Consider the following 23,822-nt stretch of genomic DNA (forward strand, 5'->3'; position numbering starts at 1 on the left):
TTGAAATCTGCATAAACTCCTCTTTTCCGTAGGTGGGACGACCAGCAGAAAAAGTACAAACAGTGCAACTTGCTTCAACTGAAAATGCTCCCAAGAAACCCGAATCCACGGCTCAGGATGGGCTTCTTTCCTCCAGGAAAGAATTATCAGCAAACACCATTCACGCGGTTTCACTTTTACTTTATTACTACGCTGTGCTGCGGAGGATAAGCTCCTCTAACTTGTTTATGGCAGTCACAAAAGTAATCGACTGATCTCGTACGGCAGGATCCAAGGGCCACTTCGTTTCGTTACGCCGCTTCCTCCTTTTCATCCACGTCAGCTCAACAGAGCGGCGTTAAAAGCACCCACTGAGCTCCCCGGGGAGGCTGTTTTCTAACATCCCATGTTCCTCAAAACACAGCAAACGAGGCAAGCAGAAGAAAAACAGCAGTGCAAGACAGCCCCCTGGCATTTAGGGACACGGTTTAGTGGTGGACTTGGCAGTGTTAGGTTTAGGGTTGGACTCGATGATCTTTAGGGTCGTTTTCAACTTAAACGATTCTGCGATTTGATTCTATGACTCTACTTAAAAATGGTGTTTCTCACTTGAAATTGAAAAGTTTCTCGGATTAAAGAGCACAAATCATTGAAGCGTCTCAATTTTCTCGAGCACGTATCAGAGCTGAGGTTCCAGCTCTGTGCCCATTCCCGCAGCTGTTGGACACAGAAAGGTCTCACATGAGATCAGATGAAGGACTGGGGGAAAAACCCTGCTCCCCCACCCCAGGACAGCGAAACCCCAAAGCGCCAGGACCGTGGCACAGGGTTCAAGTCCAGAAACCCACCAGGAGAAAAGAACCCACTCAGGCTTCACCTGCATTCATCTTTTCTCCCTTTTCCCGTGATTTTCCCTTGGCGACAGCAGCAGAGACACGAGTGCCGAGCAAAGGTTGTGTCGCAGGGCCTTGTCACAGTTTATGGCTTTGATCACGTACGGAATGTTCCGGGCAGCAGAGCTTGTCAGCCACGAGAAGACACTCCAGCTGTGAAGTGGAAGGATCAGCCATGAGCAGCAGCCGCAGAGGATGGGGGAAGATCCAGGGAGATGAGAAATATCTGGGAGGAGGTCAGAGCTGCTTTCCTGTCCCCCCCCGGGATGTTTTTTCCAAACCCTTTCCCCACATGGGTGCACTAGCCTTGTGTCCCCCAGCATGGCGCCCGCATGGGGAGACCGCTGGCAGCCCAGGCCCCCCCTGAGGCTACCCCACACTGGCCCAGAACAGCCCCCCCATTGCCAGCCCCTGGCCTGCTGCCTCCATAGCCAAGAGCCCTCCTCCTCTGTGCCCCCCATTGCCAAGGCCCCCCCATTGCCAAGCCCCCCCATTACCAAGTTCTCCCTCCCCATTGCCAAGGGTCCCCCCAACTGAGAACCCTCCTTCCCCATTGCCAAGCTCCCCCCCCATTACCAAGCCCCCCTCCCCATTGCCAAGGTCTCCCCCCATTGCCAAGGGTCACCCCTATTACCAATCCCCCTCCCCAGTGCTAAGCCCCTCCCCCTCCAGCTGCCAAGGGTCCCCCTTCTTGCCAAAACCCCCCCATTGCCAAGCCCCCCCTCCCTATTGCCAAGCCAAGGGTCCCCCCATTGCCAAGAGTTCCCCCCCATTACCAACGCCCCCATTGCCAAGGGTCCCCTCACTGACAAGGCCCCCCCAAATTCCAAGGGTCCCCCCCCTCACTGCCACATAGCTCCTGCACTACCAAGCCCCCCCCCCCCTTGCCAAGAATCCCCAAATAACCAAGAGTTCCTCCCCGTTAACAAGGTTCCCCCCGTCGCCAAGCCCGCCCCCCCCATTACTAAGGTTCCTCTCACTGCGAAGACCCCCTCCAATGCCAAGGGTCCCCCCCTCAATGCCAAAGAGCACCCCCCAATTACCAAGTGTCCCTCCCCCATTACCAAGGCTCCCCCAGTGACAAAGATCCCCCCCAATCGCTAAAGCCCCCCTCCCAGTGCCAAGGGGGTCCCTTCTCTAACCCCTTCTCAGACAAGGGCCCCCCCCATTGCGAAGGGACCCCCGTTGCTATGGCGCCCCCGTCGCTAAGGGGAAGGGTCCCCCCCCCGCCCCGGCGCTCACTCCGCTCCCGACGCGCTCGGACCCGCCTCCGCCCTCCCCGCGTGGTTCCGCCCGCCCGGCCCCACCGACCAATCAGAGGGCGCGAAGCGACCCGGCGCTGCCCAATGGCGCAGCACTTCCGGGTTCAGGCGAACCCCGGGCGGGGATAACGCTGTTGGGGCCGAGAGAAACGTTCCTGGAGTTTGTTCACCGGCAACGCGCTCTGCGCTGGGAGTGACGTCACGCCGACGCGTACTGCCCCGCGTGACGTCACGCAGCCCCAGCAGAGCGCGGGTGGGTTCTAACGGCACGGGCTGAGGGGAGGGGAACGTGGCGGGTCTCCAGCCTGAGGGAGAGGCCGGTTCCTGAGGGAAAAGGAAGTTTCTGGGTTTCCTGAGGGAGCAGCCGGTTTCTGATTTTCCTGAGGGAAAAGGGAGTTTCAGGGTTTGCTGGGGGAGAAGCCGGTTCCTGGTTGTCCTGAGGCAAAAGGGAATTTCTGGGTTTCCTGAGGGAGAAGCCAGTTCCTGGTTGTCCTGAGGGAAAAGCCAGTTTCTAGTTTTCCCGAGGGAGAAGGCGGTTTCTGCTTTTCCTCAGGGAAAAGGGAATTTCTAGGTTTCCAGAGGGAGAAAGAAGTTACTAATTTTCCAGAGGAAAAAGGAAAGCTCAAGTTTTCCTGAGGGAAAGGGAAATATCTGGATTTCCTGAGGGAGCAACTTGTTTCTGGCTTTCCTGAGATAAAAAGGAATTTTCTAGTTTTCCAAAGGGGAAAGGGCAATTTATGTTTTTCTAGAGGGAGGGGCTGGTTTCTAGTTTTTCTGAGGAAAAATGAAATTTCTGTTTTTCCTGAGGGAGAGACAGGTTCCTGGTTTTCCCGATGGAACAGGAAAATTCTGTTTTTCCTGAGGGAGTGGCTAAGGGAAAATGAAGTTTCTGGTTTTCCTAGAGGGAAAGGGAATTTCTGATTTTCCTGAAGGAGGGGCTGTTTCCTGACCATTCTGAGGGGAAAAGGAAATTACTGGTTTTCTGGAGGAAGAGGCCCGTTCCTGGTTTTCCTGAGTGAAAAGGAATTGTCTATTTTTCCTGAGGAGAAACAGAGTTTCTGGTTTTCATGAGGGAAAGGGAATTTCTGGATTTGCTGAGAGTCTGATTTCTGTTGTGGTTTTTTTTTTTCTGAGGAAAAGGGAATTTCTGGTTTTCTGGAGAGAGATTTGAGTTTCTGGTTTTCCTGATGGATAAATGAAATTTCTGGCTTTCCTAAGGGAGAGGCCCCTTCCTAGTTTTCCTAAGAGAAAAGAACTCATTTTTCCTTCAGAAATTTCATTTTTTTCAGGGGCACAAGTCAGTTTCTGCTTGTCCTGTGGGAAAAGGAAATTTCCTTTTTTCCAGTGGGAAAACGAAATTTCTGTTTTTCCTGAGGGAGCTGCTGTCTTTTGTTTTTCCTAAAGGACAAGGAAATTTATGGCTTTTCTGCGGGGAAAGAGAATTTCTCTTTTTCCTGAAGGAGAAGCCAGTTTCTGGTATTCCTGAGGGAAAAGGAGATTTCTGGTATTCCTGAGGGAGAGCCTAGTTTCTGGTTTCACAAAGGGGAAAAAGACATTTCTGTTTTTCTGGAGGGGAGAGGACAGTTCCTGGTTTTCCTGAGGTTGAAAGGTAATTTCTGGTTTTTCTGACCCAGGGAGCAGACATTGTATTTGTGCAGTTTGAAACCGTAATCCGGATTTTTGACTCTTTCTTGCAGATCTCTAGCCATGGCGGAGGGGGAGAGGTGGCGGCCGCTCCTCCGGCTGGTGCAGGAGGGACGGCTGGATGTCCTCCGGGACGAGCTGCGGCCAGACAACGCGCTGGGCCCAGCGGTGCAGAGCTGGCGCTACGGACGCTTGGGAGATACGCTGCTGCACCACGCTGCCCGATACGGGCACCGGGATGTCCTCGCCTACTTGATAGAGGCGCTGGGGATGGACTTTGAGGTGTTTAATAGCGACTACAAAAGACCCCTCCACGAAGCAGCCTCCATGGGCCATGGGGAGTGTGTCTCCTACCTCCTGGAGAGAGGCGCGAGCGTAGACTGCTTGAAAAAGGCAGACTGGTAGGTCACTGGCTGGCTTTGCCATGGGTCAGAGCGATATCTGAAAGAGGTTTGGATGCAGAAGGTGGGAATGCGACTGCAGGAGCCATCATTTAGAATCATGGAATCACAACATGGTTTGGGTTGGAAGGGATCTTTCAAGATCATCTTGTTCCAATCCCCCTGCCCTGGGCAGGGACACCTCCCACCAGCCCAGGTTGCTCCAAGCCCTGTCCAACCTGGCCTTGAACCCCTCCAGAGATGGGGCAGCCACAGCTTCTCTGGGCAACCTGGGCCAGGGGCTCACCACCCTCACAGCAAAGAATTTCTTCCTAATATCTAATCTAAATCTCCCCTCTTTCAGTGTAAAACCGTTCCCCTGCCTCCTATCCCCTTCCTGAGCCAGAGTCCCTCCCCAGCTTTCCTGGAGCCCCTTTAGGGACTGGAAGGGGCTGGAAGGTCTCCCCGGCGCCTTCTCCAGGCTGAACCCCCCAGCTCTCTCAGCCTGTCCCCACAGCAGAGGGGCTCCAGCCCTCCCAGCATCTCCGGGGCCTCCTCTGGCCCCGCTCCAACAGCTCCGTGTCTCTCCTGTGCTGAGGCCCCAGCGCTGGAGGCAGCACTGCAGGGGGGTCTCCCCGAGCGGAGCAGAGGGGCAGAATCCCCCCCTCGCCCTGCTGCCCACGCTGCTGGGGATGCAGCCCAGGCTGCGGTGGGCTTTCTATCAGCCCTATCACTGATTTTCCCACTGTTCATTGTAGAAGTTGTAAATTACTGCTTCATTTGCAGATTCAATATAAAAGCTTTCATCTGCAGCTATTCATTCTTCCCCTTCTCTCATTTGTTAGAAGTCAGTGATACTGAATCACATTTCTGTGTCCTGGTCCTTAGAAACTGAAATTAGAAGATAAAAAGTAAGTTTTACTCCTGTTGCCCCCCAGCAAACAGAACCTCTTAGGTCAGATTTGCTACTGATATAATAGCAACAGCCTCAACAATCCAAGAAACAACTGGTTTCTTCAGGGCTTTTGTTTGCCTGCCACGTGGGTAACACGTAAGCAAATGATAAGGGAATGAGAATTGGGAATAAAAAATAAAACGTAATCCACAGACAAGCAGCGGGCCTGATTAATGTCAAGTTTACCTCTTGAGGAGGGAGATTTCTGTGGGCCACCTTGCAAAAGAAAGCAAAGATTCTCTCTCCCCAGCCCACAAATTAAAGCCTGGGGAGGTTGTTTTGAAGCTGAACTAGCACAAATACAAAGGCAGCATCCCAGTTGTCGTAATTCAAGGCTGTGCCAGCGTCCTGCTGACATCAGGGGGAGCAGAGGGAGGCAGAAATCTCATGCGTTGCGTGCAGATGTGTGTGCAAGCCTGGTTTTCTTTGATAGGCCTGCACTATCATTCCATCCTCAGAGTAAAATCGGGGAGCTGCATGATTGCTAGCGCGTGTCCCAGCCTTTGGACAAAGCCTCATTTGCATTGAAAGCACACGCTGATCTGAGGCACTGTATAGAAATGGAGCTGCAGGAAACACGGAGCTCCAGGCTCAGCTCTACCCCATCGTCCCCAGCAGATGCGTGTCTAATCTCTTCTTTAAAATTTCCATTGCTGGAGATTTTGTCTCCCTTCTCAGCCCTCTCTTCCTGTCTTTATCTGTCCTTACAACTGGAGCATTTCTCCTAAAGTCTCAGCAAAATATCTGTCCCTGCAGTTTAGGCCCACGAGTTCTTACTCCTTGTGCAGTGGGAAGTTTTTGTGCTGCAGCTTTTCCTGAATGAAGAATGGAGGTTGTTTTTTTGTTTGTTTTTTTTTTTGTCTCCCAGCTGACGTATGTGGGTTGGTGAAGAGGAAATAAGTCCTCTCTGTGCAGGAGAAGTGTTCATCTTTTTTAGGAAAGCTCAGTGGTTTCTGTCCAATCTGTGCACGCACCCAGGATTTGATGATTGGGTGAAGTTTATAAACAGGTAAAATGTGGAATGCAGCTCCCACTTGCAGCAGTTAAATTATTGTTCTTCTATAATGCAGTAATTAAGGAAAATAAGGGTTGGTGCTGGTGAGGTCGGTGAAATTGGTCACTTAAAACCAAACACAGATGTCTGTGGGTTCACCATCTTGAGTTATCCATGCTTTGCCTTGAGAGTAAACCCTCAGCTAATGTCCCCCTTCTGATGGCTCTCAGCTCACTCCTCCAAAGGAGGCTGCAGATCCAGCAACTTCACCGGTCCTCAGTAGGGCAGGATGGGCAAGGAGACAACAGGTCACCAGGGAGGACAAACGTTAAGTGGTGAATCTGCTCTGCTGCCGAGCAGGAGCTGGGGTGGTTGTCAGTCTGCAGCTTGTGGCTTAAAGGTGTGAAAACGTGGTCATTGGTGGATGCAGGGTTGAAAGCAGAGCGAGATGGGCTGTTCACCGTGTTTATTTGTCAGATGTATCCACTGGCTTTGCAGGAGCACGCACACAATCCGTGCAAGGCACAGCGCGGAAACTGTGGGCTGGAGAAGATGCTGTTCCTCTGGGGAGCTTGTAAAAATGTTTTTAAATATCAAAGATTGTTCCCAGGCGTGTGAAACAGGACAAAGCTGTGAAAAGCTTCACTCTCAGGCCAGCCGCTCTACATCAGAAATGTTCCAGAGTGGCATTTGCTGGTACGCTCGTGCTGTACTGCCAGGAGATGCGGAGTTGTCTCTGGTGTGCTGCCTGCAGAAACAGCTGCCTGTCTGGGTGACTGGCTGGGGCAAGATACACTGATGTTAACGGCTGTGTCTCAGCAGTCCCCAAAAGTCCAGACCCCATATTACCTGCATGAAAAAGCAGTCCTGTAAAATCTCATGGGTCCATATGCAGTGCATGGTGAGCCTCAGTTAAAGCATCCAAATGCAGGTGAGATGAGAAATTTAGCCCTGAGCTTGGAGAAGGGCTTTGCCTTTAGCCAGCAAAGTTTCCTTCTACCCTAGAGTGGTTTTGTCACATCAGTTTTCCCCTCTGCCTAGCTTACCACAGCCCGCACTGAGCTACTATGGTTTATGAGACAGGCCAGCTGGTGCTACAGACAGCTTTAAATCGTGCTTCAAGCTCAGACATTAGAACAAAAGCCATCAGGCTCATACAACACTGTCTTCCTGGTTATTATATTTGCCTCATCTTTCTTTTAGGACTCCCCTAATGATGGCTTGCACCAGGCAAAACCTGGAGGTGATCAAAGCTCTCGTGGAGCATGGAGCTAACCCGCTGCTGAAGAACAAGGATGGCTGGAATTGCTTCCACATTGCGAGCCGGGAGGGCCATCCCCGGGTCCTTCGGTACCTGCTGGATGTGTCCCCGGGCAGCTGGGACACGGAGAGCACGATAAAGAGAACGCCTCTGCACACAGCAGGTAAAAGAGCATCCCATCGCCACTGGTCGGGTTGGAAGAGAAGAGTGGGCTGTGGCGGCAGCAGAGAACAGAAAGGGGCTGTTGTTTCAGTTCACATTTAGTTTGGAGAAGCAAAGTGTGACCTATCTTGATACAAAGACCTGGAGAAACAGTTAAGTTATTGAAATCAAAGGAAAGGGGCTAGTGGTGGGCATTAGGGGGAGCTCACCTCTCTGAACTTTGGTTCTCTGAACCTGCAGGGTTTCACCTCAGGAGAGACACTCAGCTGATTTCAGATAAATAAACAACAAGAATTAGGCTTAATATTTCTTAGTGATGTGCCAAAGACCGAGCTGGTGAGGTTGGAGGGTCCTCGGGTCCCATTTCACTGGGTTTTGCCTGTACTCAAAACATGTTTTTGTGGTGAATAAGAGTTATCTTCTCTTGGGAGTGGTGGAGCGCTCGTGATCACCCACTGACTTTGGCCTCCTTGGACCAGGGTGTTCGTCTCCATCTCTGCCTCCCTGTGACAGATATGTCCGAGCTCCCACAGCTCAGAACACATCGCAGTATCCTTTTTCTTGCTGGCACATAAAGCTGCAAATTGCTCTTGGAAAATCTGCAAGGCTCCAAGCATATCCTGGCATTTTAGAAGTCCTAAAAGCGGCGGAGCTGCTGAGAGACACCTTTTGGGATCTGCCTGTTGGTGGACATCCTGCTCTGGCAGGGGGGTTGGACTAGATGATCTCCAGAGGTCCCTTCCAACCCTGTGATTCTATGACTTTTACCAGTTTGGTTTATAGTTTCGTCATCAGTTTTTATAAGAGACGTGTCCCTCAAAATGATCTGGTTTTGTGTGCGTGCTTGGTGGGTTAGGTCATTATGGCAAATTTGAAGAGCCGTAGGATCTCTAGGCACAACCTGCGGAAGAAGCATCACAGGTTTTGTTATTCTCACGTTGCTCTTAAGAAGGTGGCATTGAGTGGTGAGAAATCCAGAGTACCTTTCTGCGAAGGAAAAGGATAGTCTCTACTGGGAGTACACAGGGGCTGTTGTTAGTGTTGGAGCCTGGGGTGCCCGGTTCCCCATCTCTGCCCTTTTCATTGCTTTAGAAGGACGTATAAAGGGAGTGAACTGGTTTGAGGAACGACAGACATCATCTGTAGGTACGGCAGGGAGCAGAAGGACAGAGTTAGCTGAACAGTGACCCAGAGGCAGTTTGGGTTTGTTTGCTGGCTTTATGACTTTTTAATCCTTACGATGGGTGAGTGATTCATTTTAATTTATGGATGATATGCAAGATGTGCCTCAGTTAAGTTCTCTAAGCCTTAATAAGTTGAATGGCCCAAAAACACATTAATGCAGAATTAAGTTTGCCTGCCGTGTCTTATTGCCCCTTACAGAGTATCGGGTCTGCTTACCCACAGACCTGTGCTGCGCAGGGCAGTGGCTGACCTGAATCTGAAACGTGCCCCATCCCTGAGCAGGGTTTCCTGAGGCTCAGCAGTGTCTCCACAGGAGAAATGAGCGTGGGGAGCCACTGCTCAAACCTGCGGCTACCTAAACTCATTTCCCAAAGAATTTAATAGGGATCGACTCTCCGGAAAGACCCGAGGTATCGTGAGGAGACCCCTGCTGTGCTGTAATTAATCTGTTGGGTGTGGTGCTCCTTGGCTGTCATTCCCGTTACTTCTCTGGCCCTCAGTAACTGCCTGTCCACCGCACTGTGCTCATCAGCAGTGACAGTCCCAGCCCAAGGGCATTGGCTGTGCCTTAGTCCTTGTGCTTGACCTGGGAATGAAAAATAGCTGATGAGTTGTTTGATGTCTCAGGCTGGGCGGTGAGAAGCAGGTTGCCTGAATGAGAAATGGCTAATCCTGGTTTATTTGCGTGTTCTTCTGTCCCTGATCAATCCCAGGTCTTCTGCTGCTGTGTCTGGGCTTGCTGCCCTTCTCACAACCCTCTCCCCATGGAGAGGTGGACATTGGATTGGGATCTGGGGGCTGAGGGGCTGGAGACAGGGTCAGGAGCAGGGTGAGGACTATGCTGAGGAAAAGGGGTGCTTTAGACCTTGAGCTTAAAGTCTCCTCCCTGCTTCGTAGCGCTTGGGATATTGGAGTACAGATGGCGATGGTGGGATCCAGCGCCTGGTTTCTCGCTGCTTCATAGAGGTGTCTCTGTGTTGGCTGCTGTGTTTGACTTTCACTGCGGCAAAGTCATCAACCCGTGATTTGGGTTGATTTCTGGTCATTTTACTGATCCAAGTTAGATCACACATGGGTGGAGGAGCAGCAGCTGGTGTGGGAGCAACTGGGCAGCAGGAAGGGCTGGAGCTGCTTAAACCACCTTCGTCCCCAGCATAATTTTAACCTAGGACGATGCTGGAGGCTGCTGCTCAGTGGGTGCTGGTGCCAGGCATCCCCACGCACACCAGCACGAAGCCCACTTACACAGACGCAGCTCCTGAGGCAGGGGCGCGGGCGAGGGGCTGGAGATGATGCTGGAGCTGCCGAGAGAAATCATGTCAAGACGAACCGCCGTCTCAATGAGTTTACATCCCAAGGGTGTGGATATGAGCACATTAACCCGTGACCAGTCCAGCTGGCTTCCTGGCACACTTATCCCTGGGTAGATGATGGGTAATTTTCTCCCCCCCTGTGCAATTTTTTTCGGGTTGATTCCTCAAGCTTTGCTGCTTCATATATCCGTAGCCTGAGGCAAGCAAGCACGGGAGATGTAATTAGAGGAAGTGGAGTGCAACAGTGGATCTGAGCACTGCAGCTTTCTTGTGTCTCTGTTGCTGTTAAAGGATGTAATTGTGTTGCTCAGGGTGTTTTTTCTTCACACAGCTTGGGTTTTGTAAAGCCTCTATTTCGAAAATCCTTTTCATAGAGTGGCTCTGCCTGTATTTACATCAGCTCAGGTGAAGGGGTGATAAACGGACAGGGAGCAGGAGCAAATGCCCAAGATCTGGGAGGATGGGAACGCCTTGTTGGGCTTTCAAAGAGCATCTATTGTGCAGCTGCGTCTGAAGGTTATTGCTGGTAACACACATTTGCCAGGGGCCCTTCTTCCATCGCACAGAGTAAATAGCCTGATGTAGCAGCTCCGGGCTTGGTTTGATTTTTTTTTCTTCTTTAATTTATTTCATTTGTTTTGCAAAATGACCTGCAGGGAAAAAAAAAAAAAAAGGCAAGATTAAAGTTGTTTGCACATTGCTGTAATACAATGTGTTTTGGTTTTGTTTTTTTTTTTTTAAAAAAAAAGGAATATTTCAGTGCACGATGTTCAAATCCTCCCCCACTGTTGTTGTTTCTGCTCTGAGATGCTGTCTGGGTGACGATGCTTCATTAGGATGATGAGATGAGAGTGATGGGTAGTTTGAGTGGCTGAGGAGGGGTGGAAATGCCATCTAGCTATTCACCAGCTCCCTGCTTTGTGTTCATTTTGCTTCTCACACATTTCACTTCAGGGATTAACAAATACTTGCAAGAAAAGATCTTTGTGTCAGCTTAATTGCATGTACGGTCTCGTGCATGCACTCTGCAGTTAGAAGCAAACGGTGCCTGTATACGTGCCTTTTCCCTGGGTTATCCTGTGGGATCAGGGGAAGGGAAGGCTTGAGATCTGGAGACAATGTTTTAATTAAAAAAAATAAAATCAAAAGCTTTGAATTTAAAGACTCTTGCAACCCCTTCCTGCATCACGAGTAAGCCAAAAGGGTCAGAAACCTGATTATGTTTCACTGTAGACGGATGGTGGCATGAAAACATAAATTAACCCTGCGCTTCTCTCTCTCTCTCCCCGTAGCAATGCACGGCTGTTTTGACATTGTGGAGCTGCTCCTGGAGCGGTAAGCAGGCTTCCTCCCGGCACTGCCTCTGCCTCCCTGCTCTCCCCCACCTCCTGTCCACCGCCGGGCTCACTCCAGCCGTCCGGACACAAAGGGCATTTATGCCCGTTCGGGAAGCCTAGCTGCCCTGCATGCGATCCCGATGCCATCTCTGTTTCCTCCTGGTTTTTCACAGCTGGTTAGGGGCCTTTGAGACAAGGACGCTCCCTGGATGGGCTCCGATGGGCTCTGACTTCACTATGACATAAGCCCCGCTTATATAACTCGGCTCTTCTCCCGTGCTGATTCATTCCCATTCCCTCTGATGTGTACGAGCCCGTACAATAACAACAAAACAGTTTTCTGACAGCTGAGTTCTGAGTGCAGCCCTTCCAGGCTGGACTCAGCTTCCAGGCTTTATTTTCAGGCTGCAGCTCCTGAGAGACTGCTGTGAAGTGGCTTTAAATCAGCCTGTGCCCAGTCATCCTGACCCTGTTACCTTCCTAACCAGTACTGCCTGCTGCCAGAGCTGGAGCAGCCTTCCCCAGGCATCGCAGCCGCGGCCAGCCACAACTCCCGTTAGCTGACTCGTCCCAGCCTTGTTAATTCCTGTCCACGCTTGGCCCAGCATAAACGTAGCCCTGTGATTCGAGCCAGGCTTTCAATTTTAATTCAGTCTTCTCTCATTTCAATGGAGCTTTAACCTCAGCGAGACCTGTCGACTTTGATTTTGTTGTGGGCTTTGATTTTGTACATGGCGTTGTTACATGAGGATACAGTTTTCCCCTCTGCCAGTGCAAGGCCCGTGCGCACCTTACCCCTTCCAGAGATGCTCTGTGTGGGGGGCAAAGGAAATAAATATAAATAATATATGGAGCCCTGGCGTTCATGCAGCTTAGCAAGTTGCACCAGCTGAGTACCAGATTTTTGACCCAAAAAACCCCAGCAGGCCGTACCCCAGGGCATAAAGCAGGTTTATGACAGGTTTACGCATGGTCTATGGACAGGCTTTATATATGCCCTTCCTGATCCCATCTGCTGATAGTCTCCTGTCCCACCAATGTAAAGCAACTGGTGCGGTAAGGATTTTAGAGTTGCCAACAACTCTGTCCTGGCTTTTGTCTTCCCTCCCAGGTGCCAGTACAAACCTGACAGCAGAGACAAATGTGGAGTCACTCCTTTTATGGATGCCATCCAGAACGGGCATGTCAACATTGCCCGGCTGCTCCTAGAGAAACATCAGGTAGGTGCCAAAAACCTCACCTCCCTCCTCCAGGACCTGACCTAGAACTGCCAGAACAAGCAATCCGCACGTTCACTGTAACCAAATTGTAAAGAAGAGAATTCACAAATTGTAAAGAAGCAAATTGCAAAGAAGGCAAATTCCCCCTGGAGATGAGCGAGATTTTGGCCAAGTAAGGCCACCAGGACTCAGCTCGTGGGGAAGATGCTGCCCAGAGAAGCTGTGGCTGCCCCATCACTGGAGGTGTTCAAGGCCGGGTTGGACGGGGCTTTGAGCAACCTGATCTAGTGGGAGGTGTCCCTACCCAGGGCAGGGGTGTTGGAACTGGATGGCCTTTAAAGGTCCCTTCCAACCCAAACCATTCTGTGATTCTATGATAAGATCTTGCCCTGGGGCAGGGGTATATCCCTGTATCTGGTGAAGAGGGATGGAGAGACAAGGCAGTGGCAGGAGGGGACAGGACTTGCCCAGCACCACAGGGCCATCTGTGTCAAAGTCTGGAGCAGGTGGCCCCATCCCTGGAAGCATTCCAGGTCAGGTTGGATGGGGCTCTGAGCAGCCTGATCTAGTTGAAGATGTCCCTGCTCATGGCAGGGGTTCGGACTAGATGGCCTTTAAAGGTCCCTTCCAACCCAACCCATTCTATGATTCTAATACACACAAAGCCAAGACCAGGCGTGCACTTGGGAGTGCTGGTGCTCAGTGTGGCAGCGCTGAGAGTGGATAACAGGGAAGGCATCTGGCTGCGCTGGCAGCAGCTCATCTCTGGCCTCCCTCTCTTGTGGCAGCTGCTGCTCCTGTGTTGTCTCCCAGTAATCTCCAATTTCCTCCAACATACAAGGCGTAACCGGGATGTCATTAGAGCCAATTGTGCGTAGTAAGAACCAGACCACTGCATTATTTATTGACTGCAGAATTGATGTGAGATAGTTTGAGTGAACCTAATGGCTGATTCTCATGGAGGGGGGGTTGTTCATCCCTTCTCACCTCCTTTGCCCTCATTCTCCCCCACACCAGCGCTCGTATTCCTTGGACACCGTGCTGAACTGGCGCAGCTCCCTGGCCTGGCAGAAAGCTAGCATGGCAAAACCAGTGAATCTGTTTGTGCCATGCTGGCAGGTTGAATTGGCCAGCTGAGCCGCCAGCATGGCACAGAGTGGGCCAGGGAAGCTGGTACCACACTTTTTAAGATTACAGGTTTTGGACTTAACTCATCTGTAACACCCAGCAGAGATGGTTTGATGCCCAGGTTGTGTTCGAGTGAGTAGATACTTGTTGACTTCAGGAGATGCTCATGTGATTGTCTTCACTCATCTGGCCGTTACAGGATAAAACATTTGTGAAGTTTGCTTACGCTTTTAGTCTCACATTTCAGGCAATGAAGATGGAATAGTTGATTTAATTTCCTCGTTCTGGTGCCCTGGCTTACTGCCATGAAGCAGCACTGGAAACGCTAATGGCAGTGTTGCTACCTTCTAGGTTTTCTAAAACCATGAGTCAGGCCCACTAGACTTCAAGAGGCTGGATTATATCCTTTAGGATGAGTGCACTGTGTATTACTTCCGTTACCCTTCTGGATTTTACGTCTTTGCGGTTCATGTTTAGAGACTCACAGAAGAGATCTCATGAAGTCATCCACCCATCTCTCTCCTACCTACATCTAAGTTCTCCACCAGCACAAAGGTTGGAGATGAGTTGTTTCTTGCTGCTTTAAAGAGTTGAAACCCATCATGTGTGCTTCAACTGAAGAGAGAAGGGGCTTGGGTCTTCTTTTTTGCACTTTTGCTTATCGCTTAAAAAGCTCAGGAGAGAGCTGGCTCTGATCTGCAAGTCACGTTGCTGCCAACTGCACTGGTCCTGCTGGTGACATCCCACGTGTTCAGTGCTGTCACCGTGGCTGTGGCAGGCAGACACGATTCTGCTCAGGCTGGTGATTGTCCTTGAAGGTTTGGCCAGGCTTTTCAATGCTTTCTCTTTCCCTCTTCCCCCATTCCAGGCCTGTCCTTCAGCCATGGACGCGCTGGGCGCTCAACCTCTGCACCGGGCAGCCGTCACGGCCCAGGATGAAGCCATTCGTTTCCTTGTCTCTGAGCTGGGTGTTGATGTCAACGAGAGAGCAACGGCCCTGCAACTCACAGCACTGCACTACGCAGCCAAGGTTTGTCCCTGTTCCCAGGCTCCCTCTACAAAGTCTCTGCCAGTGTGTGTGCTGTTTTAGATGTTTGCCACTGATGGAGGATTTACATTCCTAGCTCATCCTCTGTCACTGTCTGTCTGCTCCTGAGCACTCCCATACCCTGTTTAACGGGTTTTAGTCCCTCATTAGGCATGTCCAGCTGTCTGCAGAGTGGTGGTGGGTACAAGTTGATATGTTGACCACCCTCCCGCCCACGCCGCTGACTGCGCTGCAGGTTAGTAAACCCTCCTGCCTGGCGTGTGGCTGAGTGGGATCATGCAGGAGCAATGGTGAGTGGCAACAGGGCACAGCTCCTTTGCCATGCACCCAGTTGGCCATGCTCTGGCTAGGGCTTAACCCGCACCTCTGATGAGTGTTACTCTTCCAGTCCGCTGCCTTTGGACCAAAGTGCAATACCTGAAGGGAGTCCACCTTGCTAGTTATTGGGACCTGTCGGTACCAACAGTTTGTGAGCTGTGGCAGTTCTTCACCAGCATCTTCTCACTCACCTGGCAGAGGAGGCATGGATAAAATGCTGCTCAGATTTATTTCTCTGTCTTTCTTCAGCTCTGCAGGTTTGGATCCCAGCGGGTCAGTAGTCAGTCTCCATGCCAGCAGCTTGCTGGGCAGAGGATGGCTGATGCGCTGGGAAACAGCAACTGTTTGTCCCAGTAGGCTGCATTCTGGCCTGCCCACGGCCAGACATGAGAAAGGAGAGGTGGAAAGGCGGAGGGAGCTCCCAGGCGCTTATCTTTGTCCTTCGCGTACGAGCTGTTTTGAATTCCAGGTAGTGAGAGTCGTTTGAGCTTTCTTCTCCTCCCATCTCACGCCTGTGGGGGAAGCGGGGCCTGGTGGGCTCTGGGTCCTGCAACGCTCCCTGGGAGCGCAGACCAGATCCCAACAGCCTCACCGCTGACCAGGATCCCTCCTGGGACCCTGCTGCCTCCCTTCTGCTTGGTGCTGTCGCACCACGCTGTGCAACATGCTGGCAGCTGGCAGCAAGGGAAGGTCCCTGCTCAGATCCCTGCACATTAAACCTCATGAGCTTTAACACACAGCACTCAGAGCCTGGTGTAGACTTGTAGTGGGAACGGAGCAGCATCCCAGCGCCCTGCTCCTATAAAAGCATCAATGACACTTATTGGGAGTGCTGGCAACAGTATTCTCCTCCAGCAGGACCCAGCCGTGGCATTTGCTGGCTCCCACAAAGGAGGCCTTTCTCCCAGCTTCCCTTCCTCATGCTCTGAGAAACCATGTTGAAAGCCCTTTTGGTTGCCAAGGGTACGTTTAACAGCAAGGCTATTGGGGAATATAATGTGCCTTGGAGAAGATCCCAGCTCTGTCTTGGCGAGAGGCTGATTGGGGAGCGATTTGATGGGTTTCTCTTCCTTCCCGAGGCTCAGTGTCACTTTATATTTACAGCATCATTTGTTTGGCTGGTGGGTTTTTTTCTTCTTTTCTTATTACTTTGCATTTATAAATACATGGAAATCAAATTACGTTTTCAACCCAATTTGCTGCCAAGGCTGTGGCAGCTAAAGCAGTTCCTGGCTTGCTGTCTTTGCCACTGAGAGGGGGTGTGGATGTGGCAGGGAAATGGGAGGCTTGAGCAGGGGGAAAGATGCTACTGAGTGGCACCATAATGGGGGAAAAGAGTGGGTGGTGGGGATAAAAATAAGGGCCTTCCATTCTCATGCCACACGACAAAGCCTAATTTGTTGCCTTGAAGAAGTGATTACAAAATCAGGCGTGTTATTTAGGGAGAGAGGATTTATTTATGGCGAAGCTTGTGCAGAGAGGAGGGCTGTGGGGGCTGTATTGCATTTTCCCCTGCAGCGTTTAATGTTGGCTATCGGCACAGGAAAGACAGAGGACGCTGTGGGTTGTGGCGGTGTGTTACGCAAGGCGTTCTGCATCGCAGGGCATTACAAATACCAGAGTAATCCTTTAGGAAATGCTGGTGCCTGAGGGTACCGCAGGCAGATGCGCAACAGTCCACATCAGCAACAGGTTCTGCTCTCTGGCCTGAAACACACCTCAGTACGAGCAACTCTAAATCCCTGTGGTACTGAAAGTGGATTAACAGGGTAGGAAAACACACGGCTTTTTGGTGACATTTAGTCCTTTTAACAAACAGCTAACTGCCAGTTATGAAAGGTGAGGCAGGGATCCTACAGCTGTGTGGTCAGCTGAAGTTAAAAGCGATATAATTGAGTTACTTGATTGGAGGCAAGGACCAGAGAGGCAAAGGCAAGGTTGGTTGACAAATTAGGGTGCTAATTTGCTATTAAGAAACTTCTTTAGGTTGTGTCACCCAGTTGTCAGAGGTCGTTTGTGCGTTAACTCCTCTGCAGCCACTGGCAAAGGCAAAGCCGTGTTGGGAGACAGTCCTCCAAATTCCTCACATCTCAGCGGTGCAAGCTGGATCTGTTGACCACTATAAGGAAGATTGCGTGGGATCTACAGTTGTCTAAAAGAAGAGAAGATGGGGTGACAAGTGGTGTCCCTCAGGGATCTGTACTGGGACTGGTGGTGTTCAACATCTTCGTCAATGACATAGACAGTGGGATCAAGTGCACCTTCAGCAAGTTTGCCGACGACACCAAGCTGAGTGGTGCCATCGATGTGCCAGAGGGACGGGATGTCATCCAGAGGGACCTGGACAAGCTAGAGAAGTGGGCCCGAGCAAACCTTATGAAGTTCAACAAGGCCAAGTGCAAGGTCCTACGCTTGGGCCGGGACAACCTTTGTTATCAATACAGGCTGGGGGATGATGTGATAAAGAGCAGCCCTGCGGAAAAGGACTTGGGGGTACTGGTGGATGAAAAGCTGGACATGAGCCAACAATGTGTGCTTGCAGCCCAGAAGGCCAGTTGCATCCTGGGCTGCATCAAAAGAGCCGTGGCCAGCAGATCCAGAGAGGTGATTCTCCCCCTCTACTCTGCTCTTGTGAGACCCCACCTGGAGTACTGTGTCCAGCTCTGGAACCCTCAGCACAAGAAGGACATGGACCTGTTGGAGCCGGTCCAGAGGAGGCCACGAAGATGATCTGAGGGCTGGAGCACCTCTCCTGTGAAGACAGGCTGAGAGAGTTGGGGATGTTCGGCCAGGAGAAGAGAAGGCTCCAGGGAGACCTTAGAGTGGCCTTCCAGTACCTGAAGGGGGCCTACAGGAAAGCTGGGGAGGGGCTGTTTGCAAGGGCATGTAGCGATAGGACGAGGGGCAATGGCTTTAAACTAGGGCAGGGCAGGGTTAGATTGGACATTAGGAAGAAGTTCTTCCCAATGAGGGTGGTGAGACACTGGCCCAGGTTGCCCAGAGAGGCGGTGGAGGCCCCATCCCTGGAGACATTCAAGGCCAGGCTGGATGAGGCTCTGAGCAATCTGATCGAGTTGAAGATGTCCCCGCTTACTGCAGGGGGGGTTGGACTAGATGACCTTTAAAGGTGCCTTCCAACCCAACACAGTCTATGATGATAAGAGAAGGCTCTGGGGAGACCTTATAGTGGCCTTCCAGTACCTGAAGGGGGCCTACAGGAAAGGTGGGGAGGGACTCTGGATCCGGGGAGGGGAGTGATAGGATGAGGTGGACAGGTTTTAAACTGAAAGAGGGGAGATTTAGATGAGATATTAGGAAGGAATTCTTTGCTGTGAGGATGGTGAGCCCCTGGGCCAGGTTGCCCAGAGAAGCTGTGGCTGCCCCATCCCTGGAGGGGTTCAAGGCCAGGTTGGACGGGGCTTGGAGCAACCTGGGCTGGTGGGAGGTGTCCTTACCCAGGGCAAGGAGGGGTATGAACTGGATGATCTTTAAAGTCCCTTCCAACTCTAACCATTCTGTGATTGCAAAAGCAGATTCACCTGCCTGGATCTGGACTGGGTTGTGTGTCTGTCACACTTGTCCCGCCGAGGCACCGCTCTCAGTCTTTGGCTCTACCACCACCCCCAGAGACAGCACTGCTCTGCAGTGTGATTTGAAGCACTATTGGTCTTAATTGAACACTTCTGATTTTAAAATATTGTGTTAAATGTTTGCAGAGAGAGTTATGCTCCTGGGATGCCTGTTGCTGCCTTTTTGCCCTCTGGGTCGAAATTGGTGCCAGGGACATGCAGAGCATGCAGCCGCGCTGACCGAGGGCCAAGCTCCGACTGCTCTCTCATGGGCTGCCAGCGGGAAAGCTGGAGAAGTTGCCCGGTGGCATCTCTCTGGCCAGTTCCCATGGGGTAACGGCAGCATGTCTGCAGTGCCTGGGCAATCCCTGGCTAATGGACCCGATCTGCACTGCCACAGGCAGCCAACCCCAATTTCCAGCCACCGTAAGGTCCTCTGGAACCTGAAGTAGCTTCTGGTAGCCCTAGATTTGACCGTGACAGGGTGGATCTGCGTCTGTGCCCTTCCAGGTGCCATATGCAGTTAGGGACAGATCCCTTGCGGCCTCCTTTCTTTTCAGGCCTATGTTATTTCTGCTAGATGCAAAGGTGAGAAATTGTGCAGAGCTGATACTGAATCCCACATGCCTGTGCTCACTGCTGCAGGAAGGACACGTGCATACCATCCAGACGCTACTGTCCCTTGGTGCTGATGTCCATGCAAAGGATGGGAAAAGCCGTTCCGGTAAGGCTGCCGAGCTATTTGTTCACCCTCTGTATGACAGTGAAAGTGCGTTTCAGTAACAGGAGCCCAACCTCCAAAGCAGCCCGTGCTGCATCTGCTCAGCGGAGCGTGCAAGGGGATGCCAGATGCGCACATGCAAATGTCTCTTGGAGCAACGCGATGTGTGGGGGGGTTTTTTGCAGCTTTGATTCTCTAGCGCTCTTCCTGCTGGACTTTCTGATGTCTAATGGCGTGGTTGAGCCTGCACTGGGGCCTTTCCCTCAGGGGAAGAACAGACATGCTAATTGGTGTTTCTCTTTTACCCAGCTGCTTATTTTGCATGAAGCTTTCAGGAGCTTAGTGTCTTTGATGCTGTTGCCTCACCGTTAAATTTGCTTGAAATTAGCCAGTTCGAAATGGTTAGGGTGGGCAGACAAATACAACGATTGCACAAGCTCCTAAGCCTCAATTCCTTAGCAAACTGCCTAAGAATGGCTTATGAGCAAATAACAGAGAGCCTGAACGTAAATATAGTTGCTATAGTAATGCCAGTGAGTTGGCATTCCCAGCGTGAGAGTATGAGGCATCTCTTGCATCAGCATCCCTCTCTCAAAACACAGTATATAAAAATGATTTCACCCATTGCCAAAATTGGCAGCTTACCCAGTCTTCAGGTTTGCTTAATAACACGCTTCAGCAGTGAGCGTGAACAGTCTTGTCTCTCTCTCGATCTCTCCCTCCACCCCCTCAGTGAGTAAATTCGAGCTCTGCTGAGCTCATCCAACCTTGGGATGTTTGTGCTGGCTCCTCGTGCCCGTCGGCTGCCCGGTTCCCCGGCACCTTTGCTATGTTACTATCGGTGTGTCCTGGGGCACTTCTCACGCAGGCTTCACTCCTCCAAAGTGTCCTGCATGGATTATCCATGGGGGTCGGGATACCTGGTCAACATCAGCCTGCAGCAGGAGCTAACAAACCTCAGCGTAAAAGATCCTGTGCAGGATTAGGCCAGGAGATCAAGGCTGGCTCACCCTGCTACCCAAGCCAAGCGCAACAGGGCTGCCTAACTGTGCTGGAACCACGCTGGATGCGTGTGCCGGCTGTCAGAGGGGTCTGCGGGATGAGCTGGGGCTTGGGCTGGAGTATTTCAGCCTCCTGCTGTGGGATGCCCGTTGCTGCGTGCGGTGCGTGGAGACCTTTCTGATTTACTCCCGGACTGTAGAGCGAGCTGGCAGGGAGCCCCAGCACATAAAGGACCCCCATCACATCCAGGGTAGTTTCGAGCCCCTCTCTTGCATGTCACTACGAAATCCACCTCAAACACAGAGCAATAAGAAGCTCGGAGGCCTTTTGCTCTGCCTGCTGTCCCACAGCCTCCCCCTCCTGCCGTGGGCACCCTCTGCCCATAACTCGGCCAAAATGAACCAAGTTGGCTTAAATACTCCCGATGTGTGTGCAAACCTGGTTAGCTTTGACTCAGCCAGGTTAGTACCAGTTGATGGATTGGAGGGACCGACTGGGCCATCTCAGCTCCTGTCTTGATGTCTTGTCTCCCCCGCAGCCCTGCACGCGGCGTGCGCTGGGCAGCAGGCGGACGCCGCACGGATCCTGCTCCACGCCGGGCTGCAGGACGCCCCGGATGGCACGGGCACGCTGGCACGGGAGCTCGCGAGGAAGCCAGATGTTATCCAGGTTTTCCAGGAAACAAATGTCAGCACGTGAGACGAAATGGGAAAAAGAGAAACCTGTTTCATTGCAGCGTGGTATGTTTGTTATCACTCAACTATTCAGATTTAGGCAAGCACCTGTTCAAAATGATGGTATTTTTGCCCAAGGATTTTTGCAGATAAACCAAGCTTGACACTTGGGAAATATATTTAGGAGAAAACGTATTTTAAATAAGATTATCTCAAAAAGATAATAGACACGAAAAGCATGTTTTAAATAGGATTGCCTCAAAAAGATAATGGATGTGATGGGTCTGGGCTATCACACTCCGGTGCTGACCCCATCGTTGTAAATTTATGCCTGCTCTTCTTTCACTTCCAAATTTCAGGTCTGAACTTCACCTCTTCTTGTGCAGCACCCAGCATGTCCAAACAGCTGAGACCGCAGCTCCCTGAAGTATAACCGTCCAAGGAAGGTGCCCCATGGACCACTGCTAGATGACTTCTGGGGACCTACGTGGCTTGAACTGACTGGAGCCTGCTTAGCTCCTACTGGGACGTTTCCATACAGTGCCATCCTGAAGGAGAAGATGCACCTGGACCGTTGATTTTTATAGCCCTTAATAGACCTGCTCTCCATGAATCTCTTAAATTGCTTTAAGTGGCCACCTCTTTCAGTAACCCCTGAGAGAGGCCAAGTGCGGTGACTCTTCCTTCGTCAGACTTGAACTGCAGAAGAGAAGTGCAGGGAGACTTCAAGCTGCATCAACCTCTTACGTCCTTTCTGTGGTCCGAGCCTGATCCCAAAGTCCACTGAAACCAATACAAAGACCTCAACCTTGCGATGACATCAAGGGTCTTTGGATCAGACTGAAAAAGAGGTATTTGTTATTCCAGACAGTCTTGCTTGGCATTTCTCACCACGAATGAACTTTAAAAAAAAATCCTGCTCTTTGAAGTGTGCAGAGAAATGGCTCAATATTTAATGTAGCCAGTAAGTCCCTAACAGCCTGGAATACACATAGAGGTAAGAACTACTGTAGCTGTTTGGTTTGTTTGTATGCATCTGGAATTATAAATTTGGTTTTCTATGGCACGTCCCTGTCTATACGTAATGTCAAGGCATAAAAAACAACAGGATTCCGCGGTTTTGGCGAGAGCAGGTGATAAAAATGAGACAGGCCTTTAACTGAGTGAGCGAAGTAGGTTGTGCTTTGCCCAAGCCGTGGTGCTCACGTCACGGTCTGATGCACAACCCACGTGCTGCCGGGTGGGTTTAAGATGATGCTGAGTTCTGTTTGGGTGAGAAACTCCCACCCCTGTGGTCCCTGGGACAGAATTTGCTGTGACGATCCTAAGCCAGAGCGACAACAGTGCCACGCTCCTCTCGAGTTAAACAGCCTTTACAGCAGGGTTAGGGCTGGCTCGCGTTGCACGAGGAGAGGCAGCTCGCTCGCAAAAATAATTTGGGGGGCTGCGAGAAGAGGCTTTAAGCTTGTGAGAGGGGGAGAAGCGGGACTCGGTAGCATCTTAAGACTCTTGCAAACATGCCTGCAAAGACCTGCTTCTTGCCAGTCTTCCCCTCTCTTGTTTCTCCATCTGTGAAGGCAATTATTCTCCACCAGGAAGGGAAAATGAATTAGTGCTGGAAGGCGCTGACAGTGCAGGGTGATGGGAGCTGCATCAGCCCCTGGGCAGGCGAGGAACTGGCTTTATTCCTCTAAAGATCCTGAATCCTTTCATAAATGTGGGCCTGGCCTCCATACAGCAAACAGCAATTCTACAACCCGGTAAATGCAAGAAGCTCCTTTATTCCCACTTTTCATGATTTTAGCAAAGCATGTTTCCTCCTAATATCCCTGCTAACGAGCTCAGATTGCTCGTGAGTCAAAGCTTTTTAGGAGAAAGCAAGTGAGAGCGTTTTCAAATGTCTGTCTCCAGCTCTCCTGGCCATGGCAAACACCTTGAAAATGTAAAAGGGAATGTGCATTATTATTTTTAAGGTGGTTTATGATTTCCAAAGGCTTCTGGACAGTAGCAGAGGGCCCATCCGCCTGGGACGGGAAGCACAGGCATTGTGCTCCTGTCCAAAAGCGAGACGTAATGGCACATCTCCAGCACTGTCTTTTATTTACCCTTCTTTTAAGTCTGCCCTTCAGGCAATAAAACGATGCACAGAAACAAACTGTCTGTTGTTATCGCAGATGATCAGGTACAAAAGGACGTCGGAAAAGGAACGTGGATTCAGCTGTATGCCTGCAAAATTAGCCTGGGGATGAGCCCTTGATGTCTTTCTTGCTGTTTTTGCTGTTGCTTACTTGCCGCAAGGTAGGAGCCAGGGGTCGGGACACCTTTGTGTCCACGGGAGTGTGCTGCAAACTGCTGGGAAGAGCTCGGCAGCGCTAGACTGCGTGTGTGCGAACCCCCGTCGCGTTCCCGGCAGACGTCTCATGTGGAGAGCTGATGCGGACACCTGGTCCCCTGGGGAGGAAGCCCAGGAGCCGGGCTCCGTACCACACAGCGCTGAAGGCAGCTTGGAGCGGAGCCTGGCAGCTGGCGCACAGCTTTGGCACTGTCCTGTTATGCCACCTCTTCCACCCACCACTTCTTCCACCCTCGGCATCGGTGCTTGCTGGGGGCCCTACAAACACTCCTGGTCCTGCAGCCACGGAGAAGAAGACGCAGTGCCTTCATCTTGTAGGATGTGGCTGAGATAAAGTCAGAGTAAGTAGAAGTGTCTGGATAGGTAGGAAATAATGTTGTAACGCTGTCAGAGCTTGTTGGGAGACCTTACAGGAAGGGAGGGT

At 51.3% G+C, this 23,822-nt stretch overlaps 2 protein-coding genes across 8 annotated transcripts in view; one reads left to right on the forward strand and one right to left on the reverse strand.

Annotated features, from left to right (window-relative positions):
• FBH1 (F-box DNA helicase 1) overlaps nucleotides 1-2,177 on the reverse strand; it is a 33,464-nt gene extending 31,287 nt beyond the window's left edge. Inside the window, exons 1-3 of one of the 4 annotated variants that reach the window (XM_074573161.1) lie at nucleotides 2,115-2,177; nucleotides 857-1,025; nucleotides 1-696 (exon numbers count right to left, since the gene is read on the reverse strand). In XM_074573161.1, coding sequence (XP_074429262.1) covers nucleotides 1-13 — 13 coding nt within the window. In that variant the 5' untranslated portion in view covers nucleotides 14-696; nucleotides 857-1,025; nucleotides 2,115-2,177. Of the gene's footprint in view, nucleotides 1,026-2,014 lie in introns of those variants that run through there. The other 3 variants (XM_074573162.1, XM_074573163.1, XM_074573159.1) reach the window with 3 other exon arrangements.
• On the forward strand, nucleotides 986-23,193 carry ANKRD16 (ankyrin repeat domain 16). 4 transcript variants are annotated; one of them, XM_074573166.1, is made up of 9 exons: nucleotides 986-1,108; nucleotides 3,832-4,179; nucleotides 7,311-7,531; nucleotides 11,321-11,363; nucleotides 12,477-12,585; nucleotides 14,582-14,743; nucleotides 19,294-19,372; nucleotides 20,910-21,111; nucleotides 21,405-23,193. In XM_074573166.1, exons 2-8 carry the CDS (start codon nucleotides 3,842-3,844, stop codon nucleotides 21,068-21,070), a joined length of 1,113 nt encoding a protein of 370 aa, XP_074429267.1. In that variant the 5' UTR covers nucleotides 986-1,108; nucleotides 3,832-3,841; the 3' UTR covers nucleotides 21,071-21,111; nucleotides 21,405-23,193. The 4 variants fall into 4 exon arrangements, with proteins under 4 accessions (XP_074429267.1, XP_074429265.1, XP_074429266.1 ...); XM_074573164.1 differs by lacking the exon at nucleotides 986-1,108 and adding an exon at nucleotides 2,226-2,387; XM_074573165.1 differs by lacking the exon at nucleotides 986-1,108 and adding an exon at nucleotides 2,958-3,743.
• Nucleotides 23,194-23,822: the final 629 nt, after the last annotated feature.

Source organism: Larus michahellis, chromosome 1 (assembly GCF_964199755.1).
Source record: "Larus michahellis chromosome 1, bLarMic1.1, whole genome shotgun sequence".
NCBI classification, from domain to species: Eukaryota; Metazoa; Chordata; class Aves; order Charadriiformes; family Laridae; genus Larus; species Larus michahellis.

Excerpts from the sequence above, each read along its gene's own strand:
- ANKRD16 (XM_074573166.1), top strand. The coding sequence starts at position 3,842 with ATGGCGGAGGGGGAGAGGTGGCGGCCGCTCCTCCGGCTGGTGCAGGAG. Across the intron at positions 7,532-11,320 it reads AACGCCTCTGCACACAGCAG|CAATGCACGGCTGTTTTGAC; the intron begins GTAAAAGAGCAT and ends CTCTCCCCGTAG. Across the intron at positions 19,373-20,909 it reads GGATGGGAAAAGCCGTTCCG|CCCTGCACGCGGCGTGCGCT; the intron begins GTAAGGCTGCCG and ends TCTCCCCCGCAG.